Genomic DNA, 24,818 nt, shown 5'->3' with positions numbered 1-24,818 from the left:
AGATCGGCGCTGCCCAATGTGCCTTAAGGGCCTGGTCAGTACTGGGACAGGAGACTGCCTGGGAAGACCAGGTTTCTTGCACGGGAGGGACTTTGACAAGACCAAATCATCCATCCATCTGTTATCCGTAACCGCTTATCCTGTGCAGGGTCGCGGGCAAGCTGGAGCCTATCCCAGCTGACTATGGGTGAGAGGTGGGGTACACCCTGGACAAGTCACCAGATCATCACAGGGCTGACACATAGAGACAAACAACCATTCACACTCACATTCACACCTACGGTCAATTTAGAGCCACCAATTAGCCTAACCTGCATGGCTTTGGAGGAAACCGGAGTACCCAGAGCAAACCCACGCAGACACGGGGAGAACATGCAAACTCCACACAGAAAGGCCCCCGTCGGCCACTGGGCTCAGAACCTTCTTGCTGTGAGGTGACACTGCTAACCACTACACCGCCATGCCGCCCAAGACCAAATCAACAGTTAACAATAAAATGAACAACCAATCTACTTGTTTTAGCTACTACGAAGTCCAAAATGTCTCTAATTAAAATTTTCTCTCTCTCTGCAGTTCTCCGTGATGAATTCAGGCAGAACCCCAGCGACGTCATGGTGGCCGCCGGAGAACCGGCAGTGATGGAGTGCCAGCCCCCTCGTGGACACCCAGAACCCACCATCTCCTGGAAGAAAGATGGCATGAACGTAGACGACAGAGATGAACGTATAACAGTGAGCACTGTGTTTATTTGTATATCTCGGTGATCATTTAGACACCTCGTTTAGATTCAGTTTAGTCAACAGCTGCTTTATAACTATGAAGTTATACGTGATAAATCCGACATATTTTATCCCCCCCCCCCCAGTTTCCCAAAAATGTTGTTTAAGTTGAAATGTTTGTTCGTAAGGAAGCGGGCGCATTTATTAATGTTCCTCTAATGGACACATTTATTACACTACATACACTTAGTCATACAAGTCATCTTTCGGTCATCTGTTATGCTAGTTCTAGCTAGCGAGCATCTCATTAGCTTTGCAAGATGTACACTGAAAAAAAAATTCTGAAAAGATAAAACATTTTATTTAAAAAAATGTCATTGTAGTTGCAAATGTTGCTAATTTTTCTGACCAAGTTCATGTCAAAGTTTCACCTTGAGGCTACGGTCACACTCCAGCTTGTGGTGCTTTGCGATGAGTTATCGATGAAAACGAGGTGTTTTGGTGGCGGTGTGTACTTTGGACAGGCGAGCTAAAATGTGTGGTCACGCAGCAGGCAAACACTTGACGATGTTCTTTTGAGGAGACCTGGTATTTTTCCTCAGAGGCATGCTTGAGGGTTTTGTACGTATCTGGATCTGGCAGGAGTATGATCACCGATGCCTTGCTCAACGTATGACATCTGCACCAGCCAATCAGCGATGATCACAAATGTGTCGCCAAACATTTCCTGAATATTTATGAACCCTTCATCCAACCAGTTATGAACCTCGGCGAAGGACTGTTGAATGTAAATGTACTTTTCAAGTCTTGGCGAAGGTTGTGCTATACCTCACAACTGTGTCGCTGAGGCTCCCGCGAACATCAGGGATATGAATTTGAGACAACTACATCTCAAGAGGCTTGGCGAAGGTTCCCTGAGCTTCTGGAAGTATTCCCAAACATGTCTATTGCCCCTTTTCCACCAAAGCAGTTCCAGGGCTGGTTCGGGGCCAGTGCTTAGTTTGGAACCGGGTTTTCTGTTTCCACTGACAAAGAACTGGCTCTGGGGCCAGAAAAACCGGTTCCAGGCTAGCACCAACTCTCTGCTGGGCCAGAGGAAAGAACCGCTTACGTCAGCGGGGGGGCGGAGTTGTTAAGACCAACAGCAATAACAGGACCGCGAAAGATCGCCATTTTTAAGCGACAAGAAGCAGCAGCTGTACAAACGCGAAGTCATCCATTATTATTATTATTGTTGTTGTTGCTGCTGCTGCTTCTTCCATGTTGTTTTTGCTTCGATATTCGCGCCAAGGTTTATGCAAACGTAGCGACGTAACTGACGTATACAGCGACGTAACTGACGTATACAACGATGTAATGACGTGTCTCCCCTTAGCACCATGAGCGATGGAAAAGCAAACTGGTTCTCAGCTGGTTCGCAAGTTGAACGAGTTGTGAACCAGCACTGGCCCCGAACCAGCCCTGGAACTGATTTGGTGGAAAAGGGGTATATGAGTATTTGCCATTTAGTTTGCTGATAAAAACATCACCACCAAATTTCAGTGCAAGCATTGAACATTTTCGTGATGTTTTTGGCCACTCACGAAGTGAAGACGCACCAAAAAACAACTTGCGAAGCTCGGACAACGTTCACCGTATATTACACGATTGGTGGCGATGCTAACAATTTTTCATCGCCAAGTATTCGTGAGCTGTAGTGTGACCATAACCTTACCCAGTCACCTCTTTTTGACATTTTCATCTTGTTTTATTCTCATTGAGGAAAATATCCATGTATTTCATCATAGTTTTGCTTTTTTGGATGATTTATGTAAGGAATAACTCTTACTACCATGAAGTGGATTATTTCTACATAACAGCATGTATTTTCCGTTATTCTGCTTATACCTCAGCGACTTGCCTACGGTAGCACTGAACATTTTAAAAGTTTGTAGTTAATGTTGTAGATCCTCCAGGATACAGGTTAGTTCCGGTTATTATCCCCTGCCCAAACGAAGTTTGGCGGGGGATATAGAAACGGGTTCCGTCTGTCCGTCCGTCCGGTCACATTTTCATTTCCGGGCCATATCTTTAAAACTACCGAAGCTATCTTCATGAAACTTTGTATACATATTAAGAGCAACATGTGAACTGGTGCTTTTTGTTATTTTGGATTTTTGAAAAAAAAAAAAGTATTTTTCAAATTTTTACATAAAAATAGGTTTTGACTTCATTTCTAAGAGCAATGTTAGTTTCTGGAGCATATATCCAAAACTATTCATGATACAGAGTTGAAACTTGGTATACATGTTAACAAGGTGATGTAGATGTGACTTTTCATACTAAGAAATTTGAGAAATTTTAATTTTTCATGTTTCCATGGAAACAGTTTCAGACTTAGTCTCTCAGGTCAGTCTTTGGCCCTGTCCACACGGCAATGGATTCAGGTGAATCCGATAAAATTTTTTATCGTTTCGGCCTGGCGTCCACACGGCACCCGCATTTTGGGTGCCCCAAAACAATATTTTTTGAGAACGGTTTCCAGAGTGGAAAAATCTGGCAACGGCGCCGTTGTGAAGTCGTCTGGATGAGTAGAACGGATTTGTTTACGATGACGTCACAACCACATGACTAGAAGAAGGGGTTTATGCGCATGCGTCTACTTCTTCTATTGTTCTGGTGTCTCTGAAGGGACCGTCTTACAGCGCCCCTAGAGGTGTGGCATGTGTATTGCATCGTTTTCAGCAAGCGTTGCGTTGCCATATGTACCTGATATTTTACTGATCCGTTGCCCATGTGGACGCGATATTTTTTTTTACCTGCTAAAAAAAAAATCTCGTTGCCGTTGTCGTGTGGATGTAGCCTTAGGGGTAGGTTTTGTTTCCAGAGCAGAACTTGAAAACTATGAGTGGTTTGGTCTTGAAAGTTGGTATATGTGTTGATTAAGTAATGTATATGTGCCTTTTCAGACTAAGAAATGTGACAAGTTTTAATTTTTAGCTCCCCTGGACCAAAGGTCCGGTGGGTTTATGCCATGGGCTGTTGAGGTCAGTGTAAAGACGTAGGGTTGGTTTCCTGCAGCACAACTTGAAAAATGTGACAAATAATATCTTGAAACTTGATATATGGGGAGGGGGATATAGAGGACTCTGTCTTCTTGTAACTTATCGCAGCGATAAACAGTCGTTCCCTCACCAGCCTCTATAAATTAAAAAAAAAAAAAAAACGGAGTATGTAAAGTCTTTCCTATATACCGGGAAACTTTTAACAGTTGCAAAGCCCTGACACTGGAGACTCCTTCCATAGTTGTTAAAAGTTTGTACACCCCTACTCAACTCATTCATAGGTTTTTCCGTAGTTTGTATTTTCTACATTGTAGAACAACACTATGAAATAACATCTGGAACATATCTGGAATTATGTGGCAAACGAAAAAAAAAGTGTTTTCATATTTTAGATTCTTCAGCATATCCAGTGTTTACCTTGATGATGCTTTACACACTATTAGCGTTATCTTAACCAGCTTCATGAGGGAGTCACCTGGAAGGCTTTTCAGTTAACAGGTGTGCCTCGTCAAAAGGTAATTAGTGGTTGAGTTTCTTGCTTCTTAATGAGTTTGAGATCAAACTAAATAATAATACTATAAGTAAATACCCCTATTCTTCAGCTGTAGTAATCCATACGTATTATATCAAGAACTGAACGACTAAGTAAAGAGAAACGACATCCATCTTTACTTTTTTGACATGAAGTGACTTTTAATTAGTAATTAATTAAGTAGTGTATGTAAAAAAAAAAAAAATCACCACATCACCAGTTGTATTTTTTTCTTTGTTTGTTATTAGTTTTAGATTATGTCGCAAATCTGCCGTATGAGTCCCTGTGTATGAGCTGTTACTATAGAAGCGATAACGTTAAGTATTTGTAGTATAAATACGGAGGTGATTATAGAAAACCCTATGCGCTGATTGGTTGAAAAATTCAGACTGTTTCTCGATAATCGCCTCAAGCGACTCGGCAAAATGGTGGCCAATCGCTTTGTCACCGTAAGTGAGGAGGAATTACAATTGAAAGAAAATGATGCTCCTAAAAGCACTAACGATGCTCCGAAGTTTGGTCTAAAACTATTCAAAGCGAAGGTGGAGTTGGGATTTATTTTATCAATTTCAAAACAAAGTATTTTATGGGATTCGGTGTAGATAAGTGACACAAGTCTGTGCTGCACCGTTATTACATTTGCAGAATGCTTTTAAAGTTTGAAATATGGGGGGCGTCGTGGCTCAGGTGGCTAAGGCGCCATACCATAAATCCGGGGACCCGGGTTCGATTCCGACCCGAGGTCATTTCCCGATCCCTCCCCGTCTCTCTCTCCCACTCATTTCCTGTCCTGTCTCTACACTGTCCTATCCAATAAAGGTGAAAAAAAGCCCAAAAAATATCTTTATAAAGTTTGAAATAATTGTTTTTTTTTAATACGATTATTAATTTTTTTCAAAATGATCACCTGTGTATTTATACTAAAACAATTATCCACCTCAGGCTCAGTGAATACCGGTGACTAATAACCTCGACTACGTCTTGATGATTATTCAGTGATATTCACTTCACCTTTGGCAAATAATTGTTAAATAAACCTTTCATGGTATAGCCGGGATTATGCTGTTATAGAGAAACGAGACCATCAGAGAGGGCGTAGCTCACTCCGGCCCCGTCTAGTCCAGAAGTAACGATCTAACGTGGGCCACCTTATGCAGTTCTACTCCAATACGCAGTCCAGCTCAAATATTTGCCAGAAAGAATCCAAAACGGTGAGGAATTGACCGAGAAGAAGCGATTTTTGTTGAACTGCTGTTGAATTAAGGCTTAATTAGTCCATAACTTCATTAATAATTGTAATGAAGCAACTCTGGGTAGAAGTTCTATGCACCCTAGGTCCCCCTACCTTCATGCCAGAAAGAATCAAAATTGGTGAAGAATTTAGAGAGAAGAAGCGATTTGTGTGGAAACTGCTCATTAGGGATTGATTAATTACTCCATATCTTCATTATTAATTGCAGTTATGCAAATTGGAGTAGAAGCTATCTATACTCATACCAGGCAGACCGACCTTCCTGCCAAAAAGAATAAAAGTCAGTGAAGAATTGAGAGAGAAGAAGCGATTTTTCATGAAACGTGGACGACGCCAGACAACACATGACGGTATAAACTCATCACCTGTTGGTTGGATGAGCGAATAATGTACACTTTCTGAGGAATCAGATACCAGAATCAAACTGTGCTGTGGAAAATTATTATTATTATTTGTTGTTGTTTTTACTTCCTTGATGTGTGGTGTGTATTTATTTCTCAGGAACTGTGTATACCATGTATACTCCTTCATTTTTCTTGTTAACTCGACATTTTTTGAACGTGGTACTTCTGTTTTGCTGTCACATTGTGAGATATCGTGTTAAATCCCATGAGGTGTGAAGATATTTTGTGATATGCCACGCCGCCCACCGCTATTCCTATAAATACATTACACACCGTATTTATTATAGTTGTGTCAAATCTGTGATTCCGACATTTCCGACAGTTATCCGAACCATAACATTGTGAATTCTTGACACTCTCATTAATGATCCATGCTAAGCCAGAATAAATGAGTCGCTCATTAACAAAGATGACAAAGTCGATGAATCGTCTTCTGGAAAGATTGTCCACTGGAAAAAAAAAGAAAAGAAAGAAAACCCCAGAGCAGGAGTGTGAAGTAAAGTCATGTTTCAGTATAACAGATGGTAGAGTGCCGTGTGTGCGCCATGTCTCGGCCTGTTTAAGTGGTCTAGTAGTCGAGCCTGTCGTAAAAGAATGAATAGGACGCATTCATCAGGGGTAAAAGTTGGCCGTAGGAACAAGTCGGGGTCTGAAAAGTGTCTCTGCTGATGAAACGTAGGGTTTGAACCTGGGCCACCAATTAGTTTCTTTTAATTAGGAGCGAGAGGAGTCGAGGTGAGGAATTCATCTCTCTTTTCGCTTACACACACAGAGAAAGAGGGAAAGAGAGGGAGGGAGGGAGGGAGACGGAGAGGCCTTGATGATGTCGAGGATCTATTCATTTATTTATCCAGGATAAAGAAAGAGCTCTAGGGCGCGTTAACTTTAATCAGACTGCTGGCAGCTCGAGAAGGTTCAGTTCAGCACTTAGTAGATAAACGCAGCGGATTTAGAGAAGCTCAGGGTTTCTAAACGAGACACATCTCTTTTTCTCTCTCTCTCTCTCTCTCTCTCTCTCTCTCTCTCTCTCTCTCTCTTCCCCCTCCTCTGTTCCTCCATTAATGGTTTTCTCTCTCTCTCTCTCTCTCTCTCTCTCTCTCTCTCTCTCTCCACTCCGTTAGCCTTGTGCCATTTAATCCACTCAAACAAACAGTAATATAATGACACTTCAAAACCTTCTCCCACTCTTCAGGGTGCCTTAAATAAACTCCCCTCACTCCACTCTCACTTCCTCTCGCTCCACTCTCACTTCCCCTCACTCCACTCTCACTTCCTCCCGCTCTACTCTCACTTCCCCTCACTCCACTCTCACTTCCTCCCGCTCTACTCTCACTTCCCCTCACTCCACTCTCACTTCCTCTCGCTCCACTCTCACTTCCCCTCACTCCACTCTCACTTCCTCCCGCTCTACTCTCACTTCCCCTCACTCCACTCTCACTTCCTCCCGCTCTACTCTCACTTCCCCTCACTCCACTCTCACTTCCTCCCGCTCTACTCTCACTTCCCCTCACTCCACTCTCACTTCCTCCCGCTCTACTCTCACTTCCCCTCACTCCACTCTCACTTCCTCTCGCTCTACTCTGACTTCCCCTCACTCCACTCTCACTTCCTCCCGCTCCACTCTGACTTCCCCTCACTCCACTCTCACTTCCTCCCGCTCCACTCTCACTCCACTCTCACTTCACTCTCTTCTTCTATTTAACGCCTTTTATTTTCCAACATTAATATAAACAGACAGAGCAGTGCTCTGCTCGAGAAGCGCCCTACCCCACCCAGTCTCGCCCCGCCCAGTCCAAACGCAGCTCAGCCCGCTCGTTCATTCTGACGTTTCGATTTCGCCTCATCATTCATTCAGAGATCATTTCTAAAGGAACACGTTGTTGCACATATTGTGTGTTGAATACTTCTCTTAAATACTTATTATCATCGAAAGGCTGGGCTCAGACATAATGCGCTGCTTTCTTTACTGACATACAAACATTTTCCTCTCACATTTCATTTCGTGCTGAAAAAAACAAAAGTTTTTGTATCGACTCTAATGTAGAAGTCAGAAAATAAAGTTTATACTAAAAAGTATTTTACACAGTTCTGTAGATCATCTGAAATACAAATCTCACAGACTGTAACGAGAGTGTAGCGTGAATCAGGCTGAAGGGGTAAGGTTCGGCATGGGGTAGGGTTCAGCAGGGTTCGGCGTTGGATAGGGTTCGGCACTGGGTAGGGTTCAGCATTGGGTAGGGTTCGGCAGGGTTCAGCATTGGGTAGGGTTCAGCACTAGGTAGGGTTTGGTGTTGGGAAGGGTTCAGCACTCAGTGGGGTTCGGCGTTGGGAAGGGTTCGGGTAAGGTTCAGCGTTGGGAAGAGTTCGGCGTTGGGAAGGGTTCGGCAGGGTTCGGCGTTGGAAAGGGTTCGGCGTTGGGAAGGGTTCGGCATTGAGTAGGGTTCAGCACTAGGTAGGGTTTGGTGTTGGGAAGGGTTCAGCACTCAGTGGGGTTCGGCGTTGGGAAGGGTTCGGGTAAGGTTCAGCGTTGGGAAGAGTTTGGCGTTGGGAAGGGTTCGGCAGGGTTCGGCGTTGGAAAGGGTTTGCCAGGGTTCGGCAGGGTTCGGCGTTGGGAAGGGTTCGGCAGGGTTCGGTGTTGGGAAGGGTTCGGCAGGGTTCGGCGTTGGGAAGGGTTCGGCGGGGTTCGGTGTTGGGAAGGGTTCGGCGGGGTTCGGCGTTGGGAAGGGTTCGGCGTTGGGAAGGGTTCAGCGGGGTTCAGCGTTGGGAAGAGTTCAGCGTTGGGAAGGGTTCGGCGGAGTTTGGCGTTGGGAAGGGTTCGGCGGGGTTCGGCGTTGGGAAGGGTTCGGCGGGGTTCGGCATTGGGAAGGGTTCGGCGGGGTTCGGCGTTGGGAAGGGTTTGGTGGGGTTCGGTGTTGGGAAGGGTTCGGTATTGGGAAGAGAAGTCACGTGAAGTGACTCGGCTTTAAATGGAGCAAAAACGTGGTATTGAAGAGGAGAACTACAACTCTGACATTCTTTTCTGGGAAAATAATCAGCTTCTGGGTGGCAACAGTAACGTGACGGTTGTTGCCTGATCTCAGGCTGAATATCAGGTTTAATTACATTAAGACTACATCACACACATTGGACTCATCAGACTCGTTGGACCCATCAGACATGTCGGACACATTGGACTGATCAGACTCATTGGGCACGTCGGATATGCAGCTTTCAGAACATCAGCACAGATTAAATTGGCATTTTAACTCATTGTTTCTGCTTATCGACATATTTTATTTACTGACCCGAGAGAGAGAAAAATTTGAGAGGGAGTGACAGAAATAGAGAGAGAGAGGGAGAGATTGACATTGACACAGAGAGAGAGAAGATATAAAAATTTATCTTTAAAAAGTTCCAGCGTTCCCTCTGAACTTTATTCCTGCTCCTCCTGCTCTGGCACTGGAGACTCCTTCCCTAAATGTTACAGAAATCTTCACCAGATTAACAATTTCATGTTTTTAATCCGTTAACGTCGAGCAGCCGCCGTCCCTCTGGATGAACTGTTACTATAGCAACGCTAACATATTACAACAAGTGCATTAATATCCATAAACCCGTGATGTGCAGTTTAGGGAAATATGGAAAATCAGTGTACTCCGATCACATGTTCACGCCTTGCTGTGTAATTAACCACACCCACTCACCTGAAACACGCCCATTCACCTGAAACACGTTGTTTATCCGCTGTCCCAGATAGTCCCCGCGAGTCATTACGATAAGATGTACAAACTGTAACTAATCCCAATGTCAGTCTCGTTTAGAAACCCTGAGCTTCTCTAAATCCGCTGCGTTTATCTACTAAGTGCTGCACTGAACCTTCTCGAGCTGCCAGCAGTCTGATTAAAGTTAACGCGCCCTGGAGCTCTTTCTTAATCCTGGATAAATAAATGAATAGATCCTCGACATCATCAAGGCCTCTCCTTCTTCCTTCCTTCCTTCCTCCCTCCCTCCCTCTCTTTTCACTTCTCTCTCACTCTCCCTCACTCTTTACCCCCTCCATTAATGATTTTCTCTCTCTCTCTCCACTCCGTTAGCCTTGTGCCATTTAATCCGCTCAAATAAACAGTAATATAATGACACTTCAAAACCTTCTCCCACTCTTCAGGGTGCCTTAAATAAACTCCCCTCACTCCACTCTCACTCCACTCTCACTTCCTCACGCTCTACTCTCACTCCACTCTCACTTCCTCTCACTTCTTCCCGCTCTACTCTCACTTCCTCTCACTCCACTCTCACTTCTTCCCGCTCCACTCACCCCACTCCCCTCTTCTATTTAATTCCTTTTATTTTTCAATATTAATATAAACAGAGACAGCAGTGCTTTGCTCGAGAAGCGCCCTACCCCGCCCAGTCTCGCCCCGCCCAGTCCAAACACAGCTCAGCCCGCTCGTTCATTCTGACATTTCGATGAGTCCAATGTGTCCGATGTAGTCATAATGTAATTAAACCTGATATTCAGCCTGATATCAGGCAACAACCATCACGTTACTGTTGCCACCCAGAAGCTGATTATTTTCCCAGAAAAGAATGTCAGAGTTGTAGTTCTCCTCTTCGACACCATGTTTTTACTCCATTTAAAGCTTCATTTCATGTGACTTCTCTTCCCAACGCCGACCCCTACCCAGTTCTGAACCCTACCCAACGCCGAACCCTTCCCAACACCGAACCCTGCCGAACCCTTCCCAACGCCGAACACTGCCAAACCCTACCCAACGCCAAACCCCGCCGAACCCTTCCCAACGCCGAACCCTGCCAAACCCTTCCCAACGCGAACCCTACCCAACGCCAAACCCTGCTGAACCCTTCCCAACGCCGAACCCTACCGAACCCTTCCCAACGCCGAATCCTGCCAAACCCTACCCAACGCCGAACCCTGCCGAACCCTTCCCAACGCCAAACCCTGCCGAACCCTACCCAACGCTGAACCCTTCCCAACGCCAAACCCTGCCGAACCCTTCCCAACGCCGTACCCTAACCAGTGTTGAACCCTACCCAACGCTGAACCCTGCCGAACCCTACCCAATGCCGAACCCTACCCAATGCCGAACCCTGCTGAACCCTACCTAATGCCGAACCTTACCCCTTCAGCCTGATTCACACTACACTCTCGTTACAGTCTGTGAGATTTGTATTTCAGATGATCTACAGAACTGTGTAAAATACTTTTTAGTATAAACTTTATTTTCTGACTTCTACATTAGAGTCGATACAAAAACTTTTGTTTTTTTCAGCACGAAATGAAATGTGAGAGGAAAATGTTTGTATGTCAGTAAAGAAAGCAGCGCATTATGTCTGAGCCCAGCCTTTCGATGATAATAAGTATTTAAGAGAAGTATTCAACACACAATATGTGCAACAACGTGTTCCTTTAGAAATGATCTCTGAATGAATGATGAGGCAAAATCGAAACGTCAGAATGAACGAGCGGGCTGAGCTGCGTTTGGACTGGGCGGGGCGAGACTGGGTGGGATAGGGCGCTTCTCGAGCAGAGCACTGCTCTGTCTGTTTATATTAATGCTGAAAAATAAAAGGCGTTAAATAGAAGAAGAGAGTGAAATGAGAGTGGAGTGAGAGTAGAGCAGGAGGAAGTGAGAGTGGAGTGAGGGGAAGTGAGAGTAGAGCGAGAGGAAGTGAGACTGGTGTGAGGGGAAGTGAGAGTAGAGCGAGAGGAAGTGAGAGTGGAGTGAGAGTGGAGCAGGAGGAAGTGAGAGTGGAGTGAGGGGAAGTGAGAGTAGAGCGGGAGGAAGTGAGAGTGGAGTGAGGGGAAGTGAGAGTACAGCGGGAGGAAGTGAGAGTGGAGTGAGGGGAAGTGAGAGTGGAGTGAGAGTGAAGCGGGAGGAAGTGAGGGTGGAGTGAGAGTGAAGCGGGAGGAGTGGGAGAAAGTGAGAGTGGAGTGAGGGGAAGTGAGAGTGGAGTGAGGGGAAGTGAGAGTAGAGCGGGAGGAAGTGAGAATGGAGTGAGGGGAAGTGAGAGTGAAGCGGGAGGAGTGGGAGAAAGTGAGAGTGGAGTGAGGGGAAGTGAGAGTGAAGCGGGAGGAGTGGGAGAAAGTGAGAGTGGAGTGAGGGGAAGTGAGAGTAGAGCGGAAGGAAGTGAGAATGGAGTGAGGGGAAGTGAGAGTAGAGCGAGAGGAAGTGAGAGTAGAGCAGGAGAAAGTGAGAGTGGAGTGAGGGGAAGTGAGAGTGGAGTGAGGGGAAGTGAGAGTAGAGCGGGAGGAAGTGAGAATGGAGTGAGGGGAAGTGAGAGTGGAGTGAGGGGAAGTGAGAGTAGAGCCGGAGGAAGTGAGAATGGAGTGAGGGGAAGTGAGAGTGGAGTGAGGGGAAGTGAGAGTGGAGCGAGAGTGAAGTGAGAGTGGAGTGAGGGGAAGTGAGAGTGGAGTGAGGGGAAGTGAGAGTGGAGTGAGGGGAAGTGAGAGTGGAGCGAGGGGAAGTGAGAGTAGAGCCGGAGGAAGTGAGAATGGAGTGAGGGGAAGTGAGAGTGGAGTGAGGGGAAGTGAGAGTGGAGCGAGAGTGAAGTGAGAGTGGAGTGAGGGGAAGTGAGAGTGGAGTGAGGGGAAGTGAGAGTGGAGTGAGGGGAAGTGAGAGTGGAGCGAGGGGAAGTGAGAGTGGAGCGAGGGGAAGTGAGAGTGGAGCGAGGGGAAGTGAGAGTGGAGTGAGGGGAAGTGAGAGTAGAGCGGGAGGAAGTGAGAATGGAGTGAGGGGAAGTGAGAATGGAGTGAGGGGAAGTGAGAGTGGAGCGAGAGTGGAGTGAGGGGAAGTGAGAGTGGAGTGAGGGGAAGTGAGAGTGGAGCGAGAGTGGAGTGAGGGGAAGTGAGAGTGGAGTGAGGGGAAGTGAGAGTGGAGCGAGGGGAAGTGAGAGTGGAGTGAGGGGAAGTGAGAGTGGAGTGAGGGGAAGTGAGAGTAGAGCGGGAGGAAGTGAGAGTGGAGTGAGGGGAGTTTATTTAAGGCACCCTGAAGAGTGGGAGAAGGTTTTGAAGTGTCATTATATTACTGTTTATTTGAGTGGATTAAATGGCACAAGGCTAACGGAGTGGAGAGAGAGAGAGAGAATCATTAATGGAGGAAGAGAGGAGGGGGAAGAGGAAGAAAGTCATTAATGGGAGAGAGAGAGACTCATTAATGAGAGAGAGAGAGAGAGAGAGAGAGGGTCATTAATGGGGAAGGAGAGAGAGAGTCATTAATGAGAGAGAGAGAGTCATTAATGGGAGAGGGAGAGAGAGAGTCATTAATGGGAGAGGGAGAGAGAGAGTCATTAATGGGAGAGGGAGAGAGAGAGTCATTAATGGGGGAGAGAGAGAGAGATACCGGTAGAGTCATTAATGGGAGAGGGAGAGAGAGAGTCATTAATGGGGGAGAGAGAGAGAGATACAGTCATTAATGGGAGAGGGAGAGAGAGAGAGTCATTAATGGGGGAGAGAGAGAGAGATACCGGTAGAGTCATTAATGGGAGAGGGAGAGAGAGAGAGTCATTAATGGGGGAGAGAGAGAGAGATACCGGTAGAGTCATTAATGGGAGAGGGAGAGAGAGAGAGTCATTAATGGGGGAGAGAGAGAGAGATACAGTCATTAATGGGAGAGGGAGAGAGAGAGTCATTAATGGGAGAGGGAGAGAGAGAGTCATTAATGGGGGAGAGAGAGAGAGATACCGGTAGAGTCATTAATGGGAGAGAGAGAGAGTCATTAATGGGGGAGAGAGAGAGAGATACAGTCATTAATGGGAGAGGGAGAGAGAGAGAGTCATTAATGGGAGAGAGAGAGAGAGATACAGTCATTAATGGGAGAGAGAGAGAGATACAGTCATTAATGGGAGAGGGAGAGAGAGAGTCATTAATGGGGGGGAGAGAGAGAGATACAGTCATTAATGGGAGAGAGAGAGTCATTAATGGGGGGGAGAGAGAGATAGAGTCATTAATGGGAGAGGGAGAGAGAGAGTCATTAATGGGAGAGAGATTAATGGAGAGAGAGAGAGAGAGAGAGTCATTAATGGGAGAGAGATTAATAGAGAGAGAGAGAGAGAGAGTCATTAATGGGAGAGAGATTAATGGAGAGAGAGAGAGAGAGATAGCTGTTTCAGACTCAGTGAGATGTGACATGGCGAGTCCTGAAGCAAACCCGCCCACACGCTGACCTGGTGAAGCGGAGGTGTGTAGGAGGGTCGTCTCCACGCTGACACACATGCGCGTGCGCGCACACACACACACACACACACACACACTGCTCCCACCCTCACTGAGTCTCGCCGTGTGGTCCCTCTAATACACAGATCACTTTCAAGGTGTGTGTGTGTGTGTGTGTGTGTGTGTGTGCGCGCGCACTTCAGCACAAAGAAGTGCTCCTTGACCTGTAATCAGATCCTTTGGGAATATACCCTCACCCATACTCACAGATCTCACACACACACACACACACACACACACAAGAAATAAAACACGACGTCTCATGCTGTTGTAGGAAAATAATCAAGAACAAGGCGATGTGATGAAGCTGAGTTACTCTCAACACCTGGAACTTTATTCTTTTATCATGATCCTCTCCAGCTGCTCACACTCCAGCGATTCATCAATCCGTCAGCGATGACAGATTTTTACCCATTAAAGAATAACACTGTACTTTTTGTCCATTTAGTGCTGCAGGACGTTTGTGAAACACGTTAGTGCATGTTCTTATCAGGTGATACGACGCAGCTGGTCGTGTTACTGAGCAACCATAAAGTGTAAACTCTTCTGTCCTGAAAAGTTCCTGACACCGGAGACTCCTTTCACCAGTGTCTTTCACAATTCACTATGAATGAGCTGTTGCTATAGAAACAGTGATGCACCAGAGTGAATTAGTGTGTTAATATAAACCTGAATATAACCCGCTGTTCCAGAAAATGAATCACCAATCCCGAGCAGCGTATCGACCGAATGATCTCACAGACTGACGCAGCAATATGTCGTCTTCGCTGTGAGGTGTGAAGGTTCCAGACTTCAGACATGTCTTTCTTAATTTCCTGAACAGATCCGAGGCGGGAAGTTGATGATCACCAACACGAGGAAGAGCGACGCCGGGAAGTACGTGTGTGTGGGAACGAACATGATGGGCGAGCGGGAGAGCGAGATCGCCGAGCTCACCGTGCTGGGTATGTAGTTTATTCATTTATTTATTAAAAAAAAAAAAGATAATTCTGTGACTATAGTTCGGAAAAGAGTCCCGGAGATTAAACTTATGCATTTCAGAACGCCTCTTTATTAGGAACTCCTAAACCGTACATCCGCCTGCTGTTTTATGCAGTTCTCTAATCAGCCGATCCCTCGATGAATAAAATCATGCAGATACAAATGAAGAGCTTCAGTTAATGTTCACGAGGTTCAAACATCAGAACGGGGGGAAAAAATGTGATCTCAAAGTGCAATTTTCTTTCACTGTGGCATGGGTGTTGGTTTGAGTCAGATGATTTGAGTTGGTTTGAGTGTTTCAGAAACCGCTGATCTCCTCCTGGGGTTTTCACACACAACAGTCTCTAGAGTTTACGCAGAATGGTGCGAAAAACAAAAAAAACACTCAGTGAGTGAGCGACAGTTCTGTGGGTGGAAAAAACAAACGCCTTGTTGATAAGAGAGATCAGAGGAAAATGGACAGATTCGAGGTGGTTCGAGCTTTTTTGCCAGGAATGATACAGTAACTCGTATAATCACTCTTTACAACCGTGGTGAGCAGATAAGCATCTCAGCATGCAACAGAAAACAGAACACCACACTGGCATACATGTCAACCTATACGGAATGTCCGTATTTTACATGGATTTGATTCAATAAACGTAGTATACGGGCGTATAAATAAAGTTATACGGATTCTTTAAAAAAACTTCAATATTTATTTAGAGCTATAATCAATTCCCACGATGATAAAAGAGCGCATAACATTTACAAACGTACTGTACACCACAGACAGCCAGTAAAGAGTCTTATGAAATCGCGCGTTATCTTGTGGTAGCGAGACTTCGTTCCACTTTTGATCATGCGCAGACCGCATTGCGAGAATCCCGCCAACTGTGAAGTCATAGGCATATAAACATACGCCTTCTGCGTAGAATCATACGTCATCCTCGACGCCATATTGGATGTGGCAAAGTGGAGATTCTTCAGCCGTCTCTGGTATAGCGTCTAGACAGTAGCCGGGAATAAAGATGCCTCATTCATGTGCTGCGTTTAACTGTACCAACAGGTTTACCGTCCAAACGAGATCACACCTTTCACAGGTGAGACTGGAAAAATACTTTTCATTGTATTTGGTCATTATAACGTAATTTTACGAACAGATTTTTCTGACTTTGTGGCTAATATGAAGTCTCGCGCATAATAGCCGCTCGGTGAAACCTGTCTCCAAACAACGAAGTATTTCCTTCGTAACTACGCTGATAACACTTTGTGTTTTTGTCGAACATTGGAGCTTTGTATTCATTCTGAAGGTTTATTGTTATTAATATTGAATAAAAAGTAACTGGGATATATCATTGTTAATTATCATTCAAATTTTAGGTAAATTATTTTAATTTGCATCTTATACGGATTTTATAAGGGAAATACGGATTTTGGAGGTTGGCTATACAGGTTTGATTGACCAAAGGTTGACATGTATGCACTGGGTTCCGCTTGTGCAGTCAAGAACAGGAATCTTAGGATCAAGAACAAGTTCCTATTAAAGTGGTCGGTGTGTGTACGGTATAACGGATTATTGTTCTGCTCGGAAGCAGCAGGTTTCTCTCCGTCTCTGATCTTCTGCTCTGCTGCTGTTGGACGTTCTGTAAGAAACGAAGAAAGCAGGAACGTCATGCTGCAAAACTCTGAGCTGAGTGTAGTCAGGAGTGTGAGAGCTCGCTGAACTCTGCTTTAATCAGGATTTAAAAATGCAGAGGAGCGTTTTCTCTCTCTCTCCCTCCCTCTCCCCCCCACACACACTTATCCATCTGCAGGGGAGGGTATGAACTAATCCAGATGTTTCCAGTTTGCGCTTGTCCTGATGAGTAGTGAAGGATATTTCCGAATCTCTTAAAGACACAGACAGCATGCTGATGTTCATAACCCAAAATTCTCATCATTCTCATTATCTCTAGCCGCTTTATCCTTCTACAGGGTCGCAGGCGAGCTGGAGCCTATCCCAGCTGACTACGGGCAAAAGGCGGGGTACACCCTGGACAAGTCGCCAGGTCATCACAGGGCTGACACATAGACACAGACAACCATTCACACTCACATTCACACCTACGCTCAATTTAGAGTCACCAGTTAACCTAACCTGCATGTCTTTGGACTGTGGGGGAAACCGGAGCACCCGGAGGAAACCCACGCGGACAACATGCAAACTCCGCACAGAAAGGCCCTCGCCGGCCCCGGGGCTTGAACCCAGGACCTTCTTGCTGTGAGGCGACAGCGCTAACCACTACACCACCGTGCCGCCCTAACCCAAAATGATTTATTATTATTATTTATTTAATAATAATTAAAATATATATATATTAAATATTCATGTTTTTAATCGTCATTTTTAATGGTCTGAAACAGCGTTCCCACAGGTCATGGGATTTCTGGAATATACTGGAATTTTAAAAAGTGTTAGGACTGGGACTGTTTTGGCCTCTAGAGGCTGCTGTTATTTCCATCTTGTCATGTTTGTTTTTGGCCTCTAGAGGCCGCCACTGTGTTTTTGTGTTTGTCTTCATTGCCTGTTTCCTGCCCCGCCCTGTTCCTTAATTAGTGTGTGTATAAATACCCCTCTGTTTGTTCCCTTGTCACAGAGTCTTTTTCCTATGCTATGCCTGTTAGTGCTAGTTCCCTCTGGTCCATGGTCCTTGCCTGTGTCTTTGTGGTTTTTGTACTTTGCTTTCTTTTTGGACCTTTTTGAATTTTGTATTTACCATTTTTGAGATCTTCTGAGCGTTTGCATTTTTGCCTTTTCTTTTCTTATTTTTGGACTTTGTACTTTTGGATATTTTTTATTTTCCCTTTATCTTCTGAGCTTTTGGATTACTTTTGTTTTTTTTGCCTTGGATTGTACATTTTGTAAATAAACTTTTTATACTTTTCTGCTTCCACCTCACGCCTCTGCACTTGAGTCATCCCCCTGGTGGCCTAGTGGGGGTTTGCTGGATTATTACACCAGCGAACCAGGTTCGAATCCCAGCAAAATCCTAACAAAAAGTCTGTTCCAGATGTGGGATATCAGGGGATTTGAGCATATTTTGAGCCGAGTCGTGGAATATCAGGGAATTTTGTTTTGTTTGTAGCATGTTTAAAATTTAGTTGCCATTTTGGCCAGTTGAGAATATTTTCCATGCAGAATTTCACAAGGTTTAAGCAGCAAAAAGTTTTGTTCTGGAAATGTATGAATTCGTAAATAAAGCTTGTAAGTTGATGGGTTTAAAACACCGCGACTGTTTTTTCTCTGCTCGGCGTAAAGGCAGCCTGATTTTCCGCTGATTAGAGATCGGGGAAAGTCAGCTTTTTTAGTCAGGGGAAGTCAGGATTTTGTGCAAGAACCCTGGTGGAACATCTGCGAAACACTTTCATTATAGCAGCGATAAACAGTTGTTCCTCATCTCACACTGGAGACTCCTTCCATAAACATTGTGTAAACGTCTCCTTACAGAAAACTTGACCGGATCGCACCGGTTCTACTTTTTAAAATCTTTTTATGCAAGTTGATATAAACGAGCTGTTACTATGGAAACGATAATGCATTCAAACAAGCACATTGTGGCAGCGGGGGCATGGTCAAGCATCGGTCTGTGACCAGAGGGCGGAGTCAGGGAAGGTAAGTGGCAGAATCACTGCACCTGATGTCAATTAACATGTGTTTGTGTGTCTTCCCCAGTGACCGCGCCCTATAAAAAGGAGAGAGAGAGCAGAGGAAGGAGGCTCTCTCCCCAACCAGACGACTTGTGTGCGTGTGTGGCTGGGAGAGTGTACATTTGCCACTGAAAAGTGCAAAAATAAAAGAGTTTTTGGAACTCAGTTCTGGCCTGCCATCCTTCTGTGCTCCACCCACCCATCCGAACAGTTACAGTGGTGCTGAAACCTGGGATCGGAGCACAGAGAAGAACAGCCCCATGGAGTCCTCCCCCCTCACGGACCTGGACCACGCCCTTACCACGGCCCAGCAGAGTCAGCACCAGGTGCTAGTCGCCCTCCGGAAGGAGCAGGAGCAAAGGTTCGAGGCCCTGGTGCTGGCGCAGCAGGAAGATTGTCAGGCGTTCCGGCACCTCCTCGCGTCGGCGGGGTCCACCACCTCCACTGCCACGGGCCCTCCCCACCTCACCCTAACAAAGATGGGCCCGCACGATGACCCCGAGGCCTTCCTCACGCTCTTTGAGCAGGCAGCAGAGGCCTCGGGCTGGCTGGTGGAACAGCGCGCGGCGTGCCTCCTCCCCCTGCTAACGGGCGAGGCGCAGCTGGCCACGCTACAGCTCCCCGCCGACAGACGTCTGGTCTACGCGGACCACCGCCGGGCCGTCCTCCAGCGTGTGGGGCGCACTCTGCGCCTGGAGAAAGTTGGCCGGCCGTTCACATTTGGCCAGCAACTCTGGGACGCCTGCTCAAAGGTTATTTGAGTCCTGGTGGACTATGCAACGCGATACCCAGAAGCAGTGCCTCTGCGCAATATCTCAGCACGCAGTATTGCGGAAGCGCTCTTCCACGTCATCTCCCGAGTTGGAATCCCCAAAGAGATTCTGACTGATCAAGGCACTTCGTTTATGTCATGCACACTGCGCGAACTGTACGGGTTATTGGGAATTAAGCTGATCTGCACCAGCGTTTATCACCCACAAACGGATGGTTTAGTCGAACGGTTCAACCCCACCCTCAAAAATATAATTAAAAATTTCGTAAGCGAGGACGCACGCAATTAGGATAAATGGCTCGAACCTCTGTTATTCGCAGTGCGAGAGGTCCCACAAGCCTCCATGGAGTTCTCCCCATTCGAATTATTATATGGGCGTAAGCCGCACGGCACCCTAGATGTACTGCGGGAAAATTGGGAGGAGGGACCTTCACCGAGCAAAAACGAAATTCAATACGTGATTGACCTGCGCACAAAACTCCACACACTCACACACCTAACCCAGGAGAATTTGCGGCAGGCCCAAGAACGGCAAATCCACCTGTACGACAGGGGTACGCGCCTTAGGGAGTTTGCACCGGGAGATAAAGTACTCGTACTGTTGCCCACGTCGAGCTCCAAATTGATCGCCAAGTGGCAAGGACCCTTTGAGGTCACACGGCGAGTCGGGGACGTTGACTATGAGGTGAGGTGAACGGACAGGGGCGGGGCGCTACAGATTTACCACCTCAATCTGCTTAAACTCTGGAACGAGGAGGTCCCCATGGCACTGGTGTCGGTGGTTCCGGAGAAGGCGGAGCTGGGGCCGGAGGTTCAAAAAAGAACATCACTTACCTCCGGTCCCCTGTGGAGACCACCTCTGCCCGACCCAACTCACGGAGGTTGCCCAGTTGCAGGCCGAATTTTCAGACGTGTTCTCGCCCCTGCCCGGCCGCACCCGCCTCATAGAACACCACATCGAGACGCCCCCGGGGGTGGTAGTGCGCAGCCGCCCTTACAGGCTACCCAAACACAAGAAAAAAGTGGTTCGGGAAGAACTTGAGGCCATGCTCAAAATGGGCATTGTTGAGGAGTCCCACAGTGACTGGAGCAGCCCGGTGGTCTTGGTTCCCAAGGCCGACGGGTCGGTCCGGTTCTGTGTAGACTATAGAAAAGTCAACGTGGTGTCTAAATTCGATGCGTACCCAATGCCTCGTATTGATGAGTTGCTGGATTGACTAGGCACAGCTCGCTTTTACTCGACACTGGATTTGACAAAGGGTTATTGGCAGATCCCCTTGACTCCACTATCCTGAGAAAAAACGACCTTTTCCACACCGTTTGGCTTACACCAATTTGTTACACTTCCTTTTGGGCTGTTTGGGGCACCCGCTACGTTCCAGCAGCTTATGGACAGGGTCCTCCGCCCCCATGCCACCTATGCGGCTGCGTATTTGGACTATATCATAATCTATAGTAATGACTGGCCGCTGCATTTAGAACACCTAAGGGCCATCCTTAGGTCGCTGAGGCGAGCAGGTCTCACGGCCAACCCGAAGAAGTGTGCAATTGGGCGGGTGGAAGTACGGTATCTGGGCTTCCACTTGGGCAATGGGCAGGTGCGTCCCCAAATTAACAAGACAGCAGTGATTGCGGCCTGCCCGAGGCCCAAGACCAAAAAGGGGGTGAGACAGTTCCTGGGGCTGGCTGGCTACTATCGTAGGTTTATACCTAATTATTCGGACGTCACCAGCCCGCTGACTGATCTCACTAAAAAGGGGGCACCAGATCCGGTCCAGTGGACAGAGCAATGCCAGCGGGCTTTCTCTGAGGTGAAGGCTGCACTGTGTGGACAGAGGGCTGGGGGCTGTTTTGTCCCAGGAGGTGGAGAGGGAGGACCGTCCAGTGCTGTATATCAGCAGAAAGCTGTCGGTGCGCGAGGGGCGCTACAGCACCATCGAAAAAGAGTGCCTTGCCATCAAGTGGGCCGTCCTCGCCCTCCGCTACTACCTGCTGGGACGCCCTTTCACTCTCTGTTCGGACCACGCTCCCCTCCAGTGGCTCCACCGCATGAAGGATGCTAACGCGCGGATCACCCGTTGGTATCTGGCACTCCAGCCCTTTAACTTTAAGGTGATCGACAGGCGCAGATGGTCGTGGCGGGCTTCCTCTCCCGTCGGGGGGGGGGGGGGGGGGGGGGGGTGTCGGCTGCAGGCCAGACGGCTGCCCGGCCTGAGTCGGGCGGTGGGGGTATGTGGCAGCGGGGGCGTGGTCAAGCATCGGTCTGTGACCGGAGGGTGGAGTCAGGGAAGGTAAGTGACAGAATCACTGCACCTGATGTCAATTAACGTGTGTTTGTGTGTCTTCCCCAGTGACTGCGCCCTATAAAAAGGAGAGAGAGAGCAGAGGAAGGAGGCTCTCTCCCCAACCAGACGACTTGTGTGTGTGCGTGCGTGTGTGTGTGTGTGGCTGGGAGAGTGTACATTTGCTACTGAAAAGTGCAAAAATAAAAGAGTTTTTGGAACTCAGTTCTGGCCTGCCGTCCTTCTGTGCTCCACCCACCCATCCGAACAGTTACACACATTAATGCTGTATTTATTAACAGCTGATAGAAAACCAATCTACACCTTCTGTCCAATCAGAATCCAGCACGCAACAGTTCTGTGGTTTTAAATAGAAATGAAAATGAAATCTTTGAGCAGGACTGAATATTTCCTGTGGAAGATCTGAAGAAGGTTTTCCTCTTCTGGAGCTCGCGCTCTAAATTGGACGAGAGAGACAAGTCCAGATTGAGATGCTCTTTACATGAAGAAGAACATTTTGTGATGTGTGTGTGTGTGTGTGTACACAGAGAGACCCAGTTTCCTGCGCAGGCCGAGCAGTCAGTCGGTTCTGGTGGAGCAGAGTGTGGAGTTCAGGTGTGAGGCGCAGGGAGACCCCGTCCCCACCGTCCGCTGGAGGAAAGAGGACGGAGAACTGCCCAAGGGAAGGTGTGTGTGACTACTCCTTGACTATTTTTAAATAATTACTATGTTGCAATTATTGGATTCTGTGTAATGAAGGCATCAAAGCACCACATTAACATTTTTAACATTTATTTTCTTTACTTTTAATAATTAAACACTAAGACCCCGTCCACACGTAGCCGGGTATCTGCTAAATCGAAGATATTTTTCTACGTTTTGGCCTGTCATCCACATGAAAACACATCAAAAACGAATATTTAAAAAAACTCCGGGCAAAGTGAAGATTTTTGAAAACTCCGTGTATGCCTTTTCGTGTAGACAGAGATAACCGGAGTTTTGCGTTTTAGAACGTCACAATCTGTGCCAAAAAAATGACAACAAATCTGCCCTGACGTCAAACGTGCGACCTTTGTTTACTGCAGAAGCCAGATTAAGCATGGACTTAAGCTAGCCGCACACCACGGCGATCCACGCGGTACCGAACCGACCCATTTCAGAGCCGACTCCCAACAGGGCACGCACATATCCCCCGACTGTTGACGAGTGCAGTCGCGATTGAAGCGACACGTGACAACTTAATAGCTTTGTGATTGGCTATTGTATATAGTTACTGTTAAATCCAACACTTGAAGATGCTACAGGCTGAATTACAAATGACACAACATGGAATATGTAGCGCACTATCTAGGCTGCATGAGCTATTATTTCCAACCTTAAACAGTGCACTTATATAGGGGAGTTAAAGCGATTTGGAATTCAGCCACACAACTTGAGCAGAGTGGCTTTCCAGCCCACTGTGTCTATGGATAAAGCTTCAGTCTATGGAATTACAGTATATACCTGCATTAGGTGCTACCAACACGTATTTCTCGCGCTAGAAATTGTGTTTAATGATGTCACGTGTTATATGCGAAAGATATGATTGGCTATTGCTAGCGACTCTCGCCGATCAGTCTGGCTCCCGATTAGTTTTTCGAATCGGCTGTGAGATGAGTCGGTACCATCGAAAACTAGTCTTTACGCCTGACTCGCGACTTCAGTTGGCTCGGTACGCTGAAAATCGGTGTAGTATGCGGCTAGCTAAAGAGTAATGGATCGGAGTAGTGCCTTGAAAGTGTTAATTATTGTGCAGGTGCTATTTACATGTTTAATTTTAGAAGCCCAACTACTGCTCCAAGAGCACAGGCGATGTGATTAGGGGGTAAGATTTGGGGAAATAATGCCATCTACAGGTTTGGAATGCTTATGAATGTGATTGAAAACGCAGATGTTCGGTTATGTGTGGAAGGGATTTTTTTCGAAGACGAGGTGGTGTGGATAAAACATTTTTATAAACGGAGGGGGGGAAATGTTCAGTTTTAAAAATACCCGGCTACGTGTGTACATGGCATAAGTTAGTGGTGGTAACTAGTTGCCTCATTTCATGTTGAAGGTTTATGGGATGATATATATTTTTTTGATGATTTGGAGTTTTAAGTAATTTGGTGTTTGTTGGTGTTTTTTTTTTTTTTAATGAAACACCAGTAGTGTCTTACGGAGAATGTCTGTTTTATGAAGTGTTTTTGAATAGAATGTTGGTGTTTTGAGATGTTTGATGGAGAGTGTTAGTGTTTACAGTGTTGAATGGAATTCTAAAGCGGTTTTTCGTGGAGAATGTAGTTTCAAGGTGTGTGTTGGTGTTGAGCACCAAGTTTGATGGAGAAAACGGATGTTTCACAGTCTTCAGGTGTCTTTTTTTTTTTTTTTACACAGTATTGATATTGTATTAGGGCGGCACGGTGGTGTAGTGGTTAGCGCTGTCGCCTCACAGCAAGAAGGTCCGGGTTCGAGCCCCGTGGCCGGCGAGGGCCTTTCTGTGCGGAGTTTGCATGTTCTCCCCGTGTCCGCGTGGGTTTCCTCCGGGTGCTCCGGTTTCCCCCACAGTCCAAAGACATGCAGGTTAGGTTAACTGGTGACTCTAAATTGAGCGTAGGTGTGAATGTGAGTGTGAATGGTTGTCTGTGTCTATGTGTCAGCCCTGTGATGACCTGGTGACTTGTCCAGGGTGTACCCCGCCTTTCGCCTGTAGTCAGCTGGGATAGGCTCCAGCTTGCCTGCGACCCTGTAGAACAGGATAAAGCGGCTACAGATAATGAGATGAGATGATATTTTATTAACAGTGTTTGATGGAGTCTTTGTGTGTGTGTGTGTGTGTGTGTGTGTGTGTGTGTGTGGTTTTTTTGTTTGTTTTTTCTAACAGAATGTTGTGAAATATTGTGAATATTGATTTGGATTGAGAGTGCTGATGT

At 46.5% G+C, this 24,818-nt stretch overlaps 1 protein-coding gene across 3 annotated transcripts in view; it reads left to right on the top strand.

The window, feature by feature from the left end:
* Positions 1–24,818, top strand: part of robo1 (roundabout, axon guidance receptor, homolog 1 (Drosophila)) — a 573,922-nt gene that overhangs the window by 422,950 nt on the left and 126,154 nt on the right. For all 3 annotated transcript variants that reach the window (XM_060897774.1, XM_060897772.1, XM_060897773.1), the window contains exons 3-5: positions 574–731; positions 14,987–15,107; positions 22,416–22,554. In XM_060897774.1, the coding sequence (XP_060753757.1) occupies positions 574–731; positions 14,987–15,107; positions 22,416–22,554 (418 nt within the window). The remainder of the gene's footprint in view (positions 1–573; positions 732–14,986; positions 15,108–22,415; positions 22,555–24,818) is intronic.

This window comes from Neoarius graeffei, chromosome 17, assembly GCF_027579695.1.
Source record: "Neoarius graeffei isolate fNeoGra1 chromosome 17, fNeoGra1.pri, whole genome shotgun sequence".
NCBI lineage: Eukaryota > Metazoa > Chordata > Actinopteri > Siluriformes > Ariidae > Neoarius > Neoarius graeffei.
Note: the sequence above shows the minus strand (reverse complement) of the source record. Positions and strands in the feature narration are given on the sequence as shown.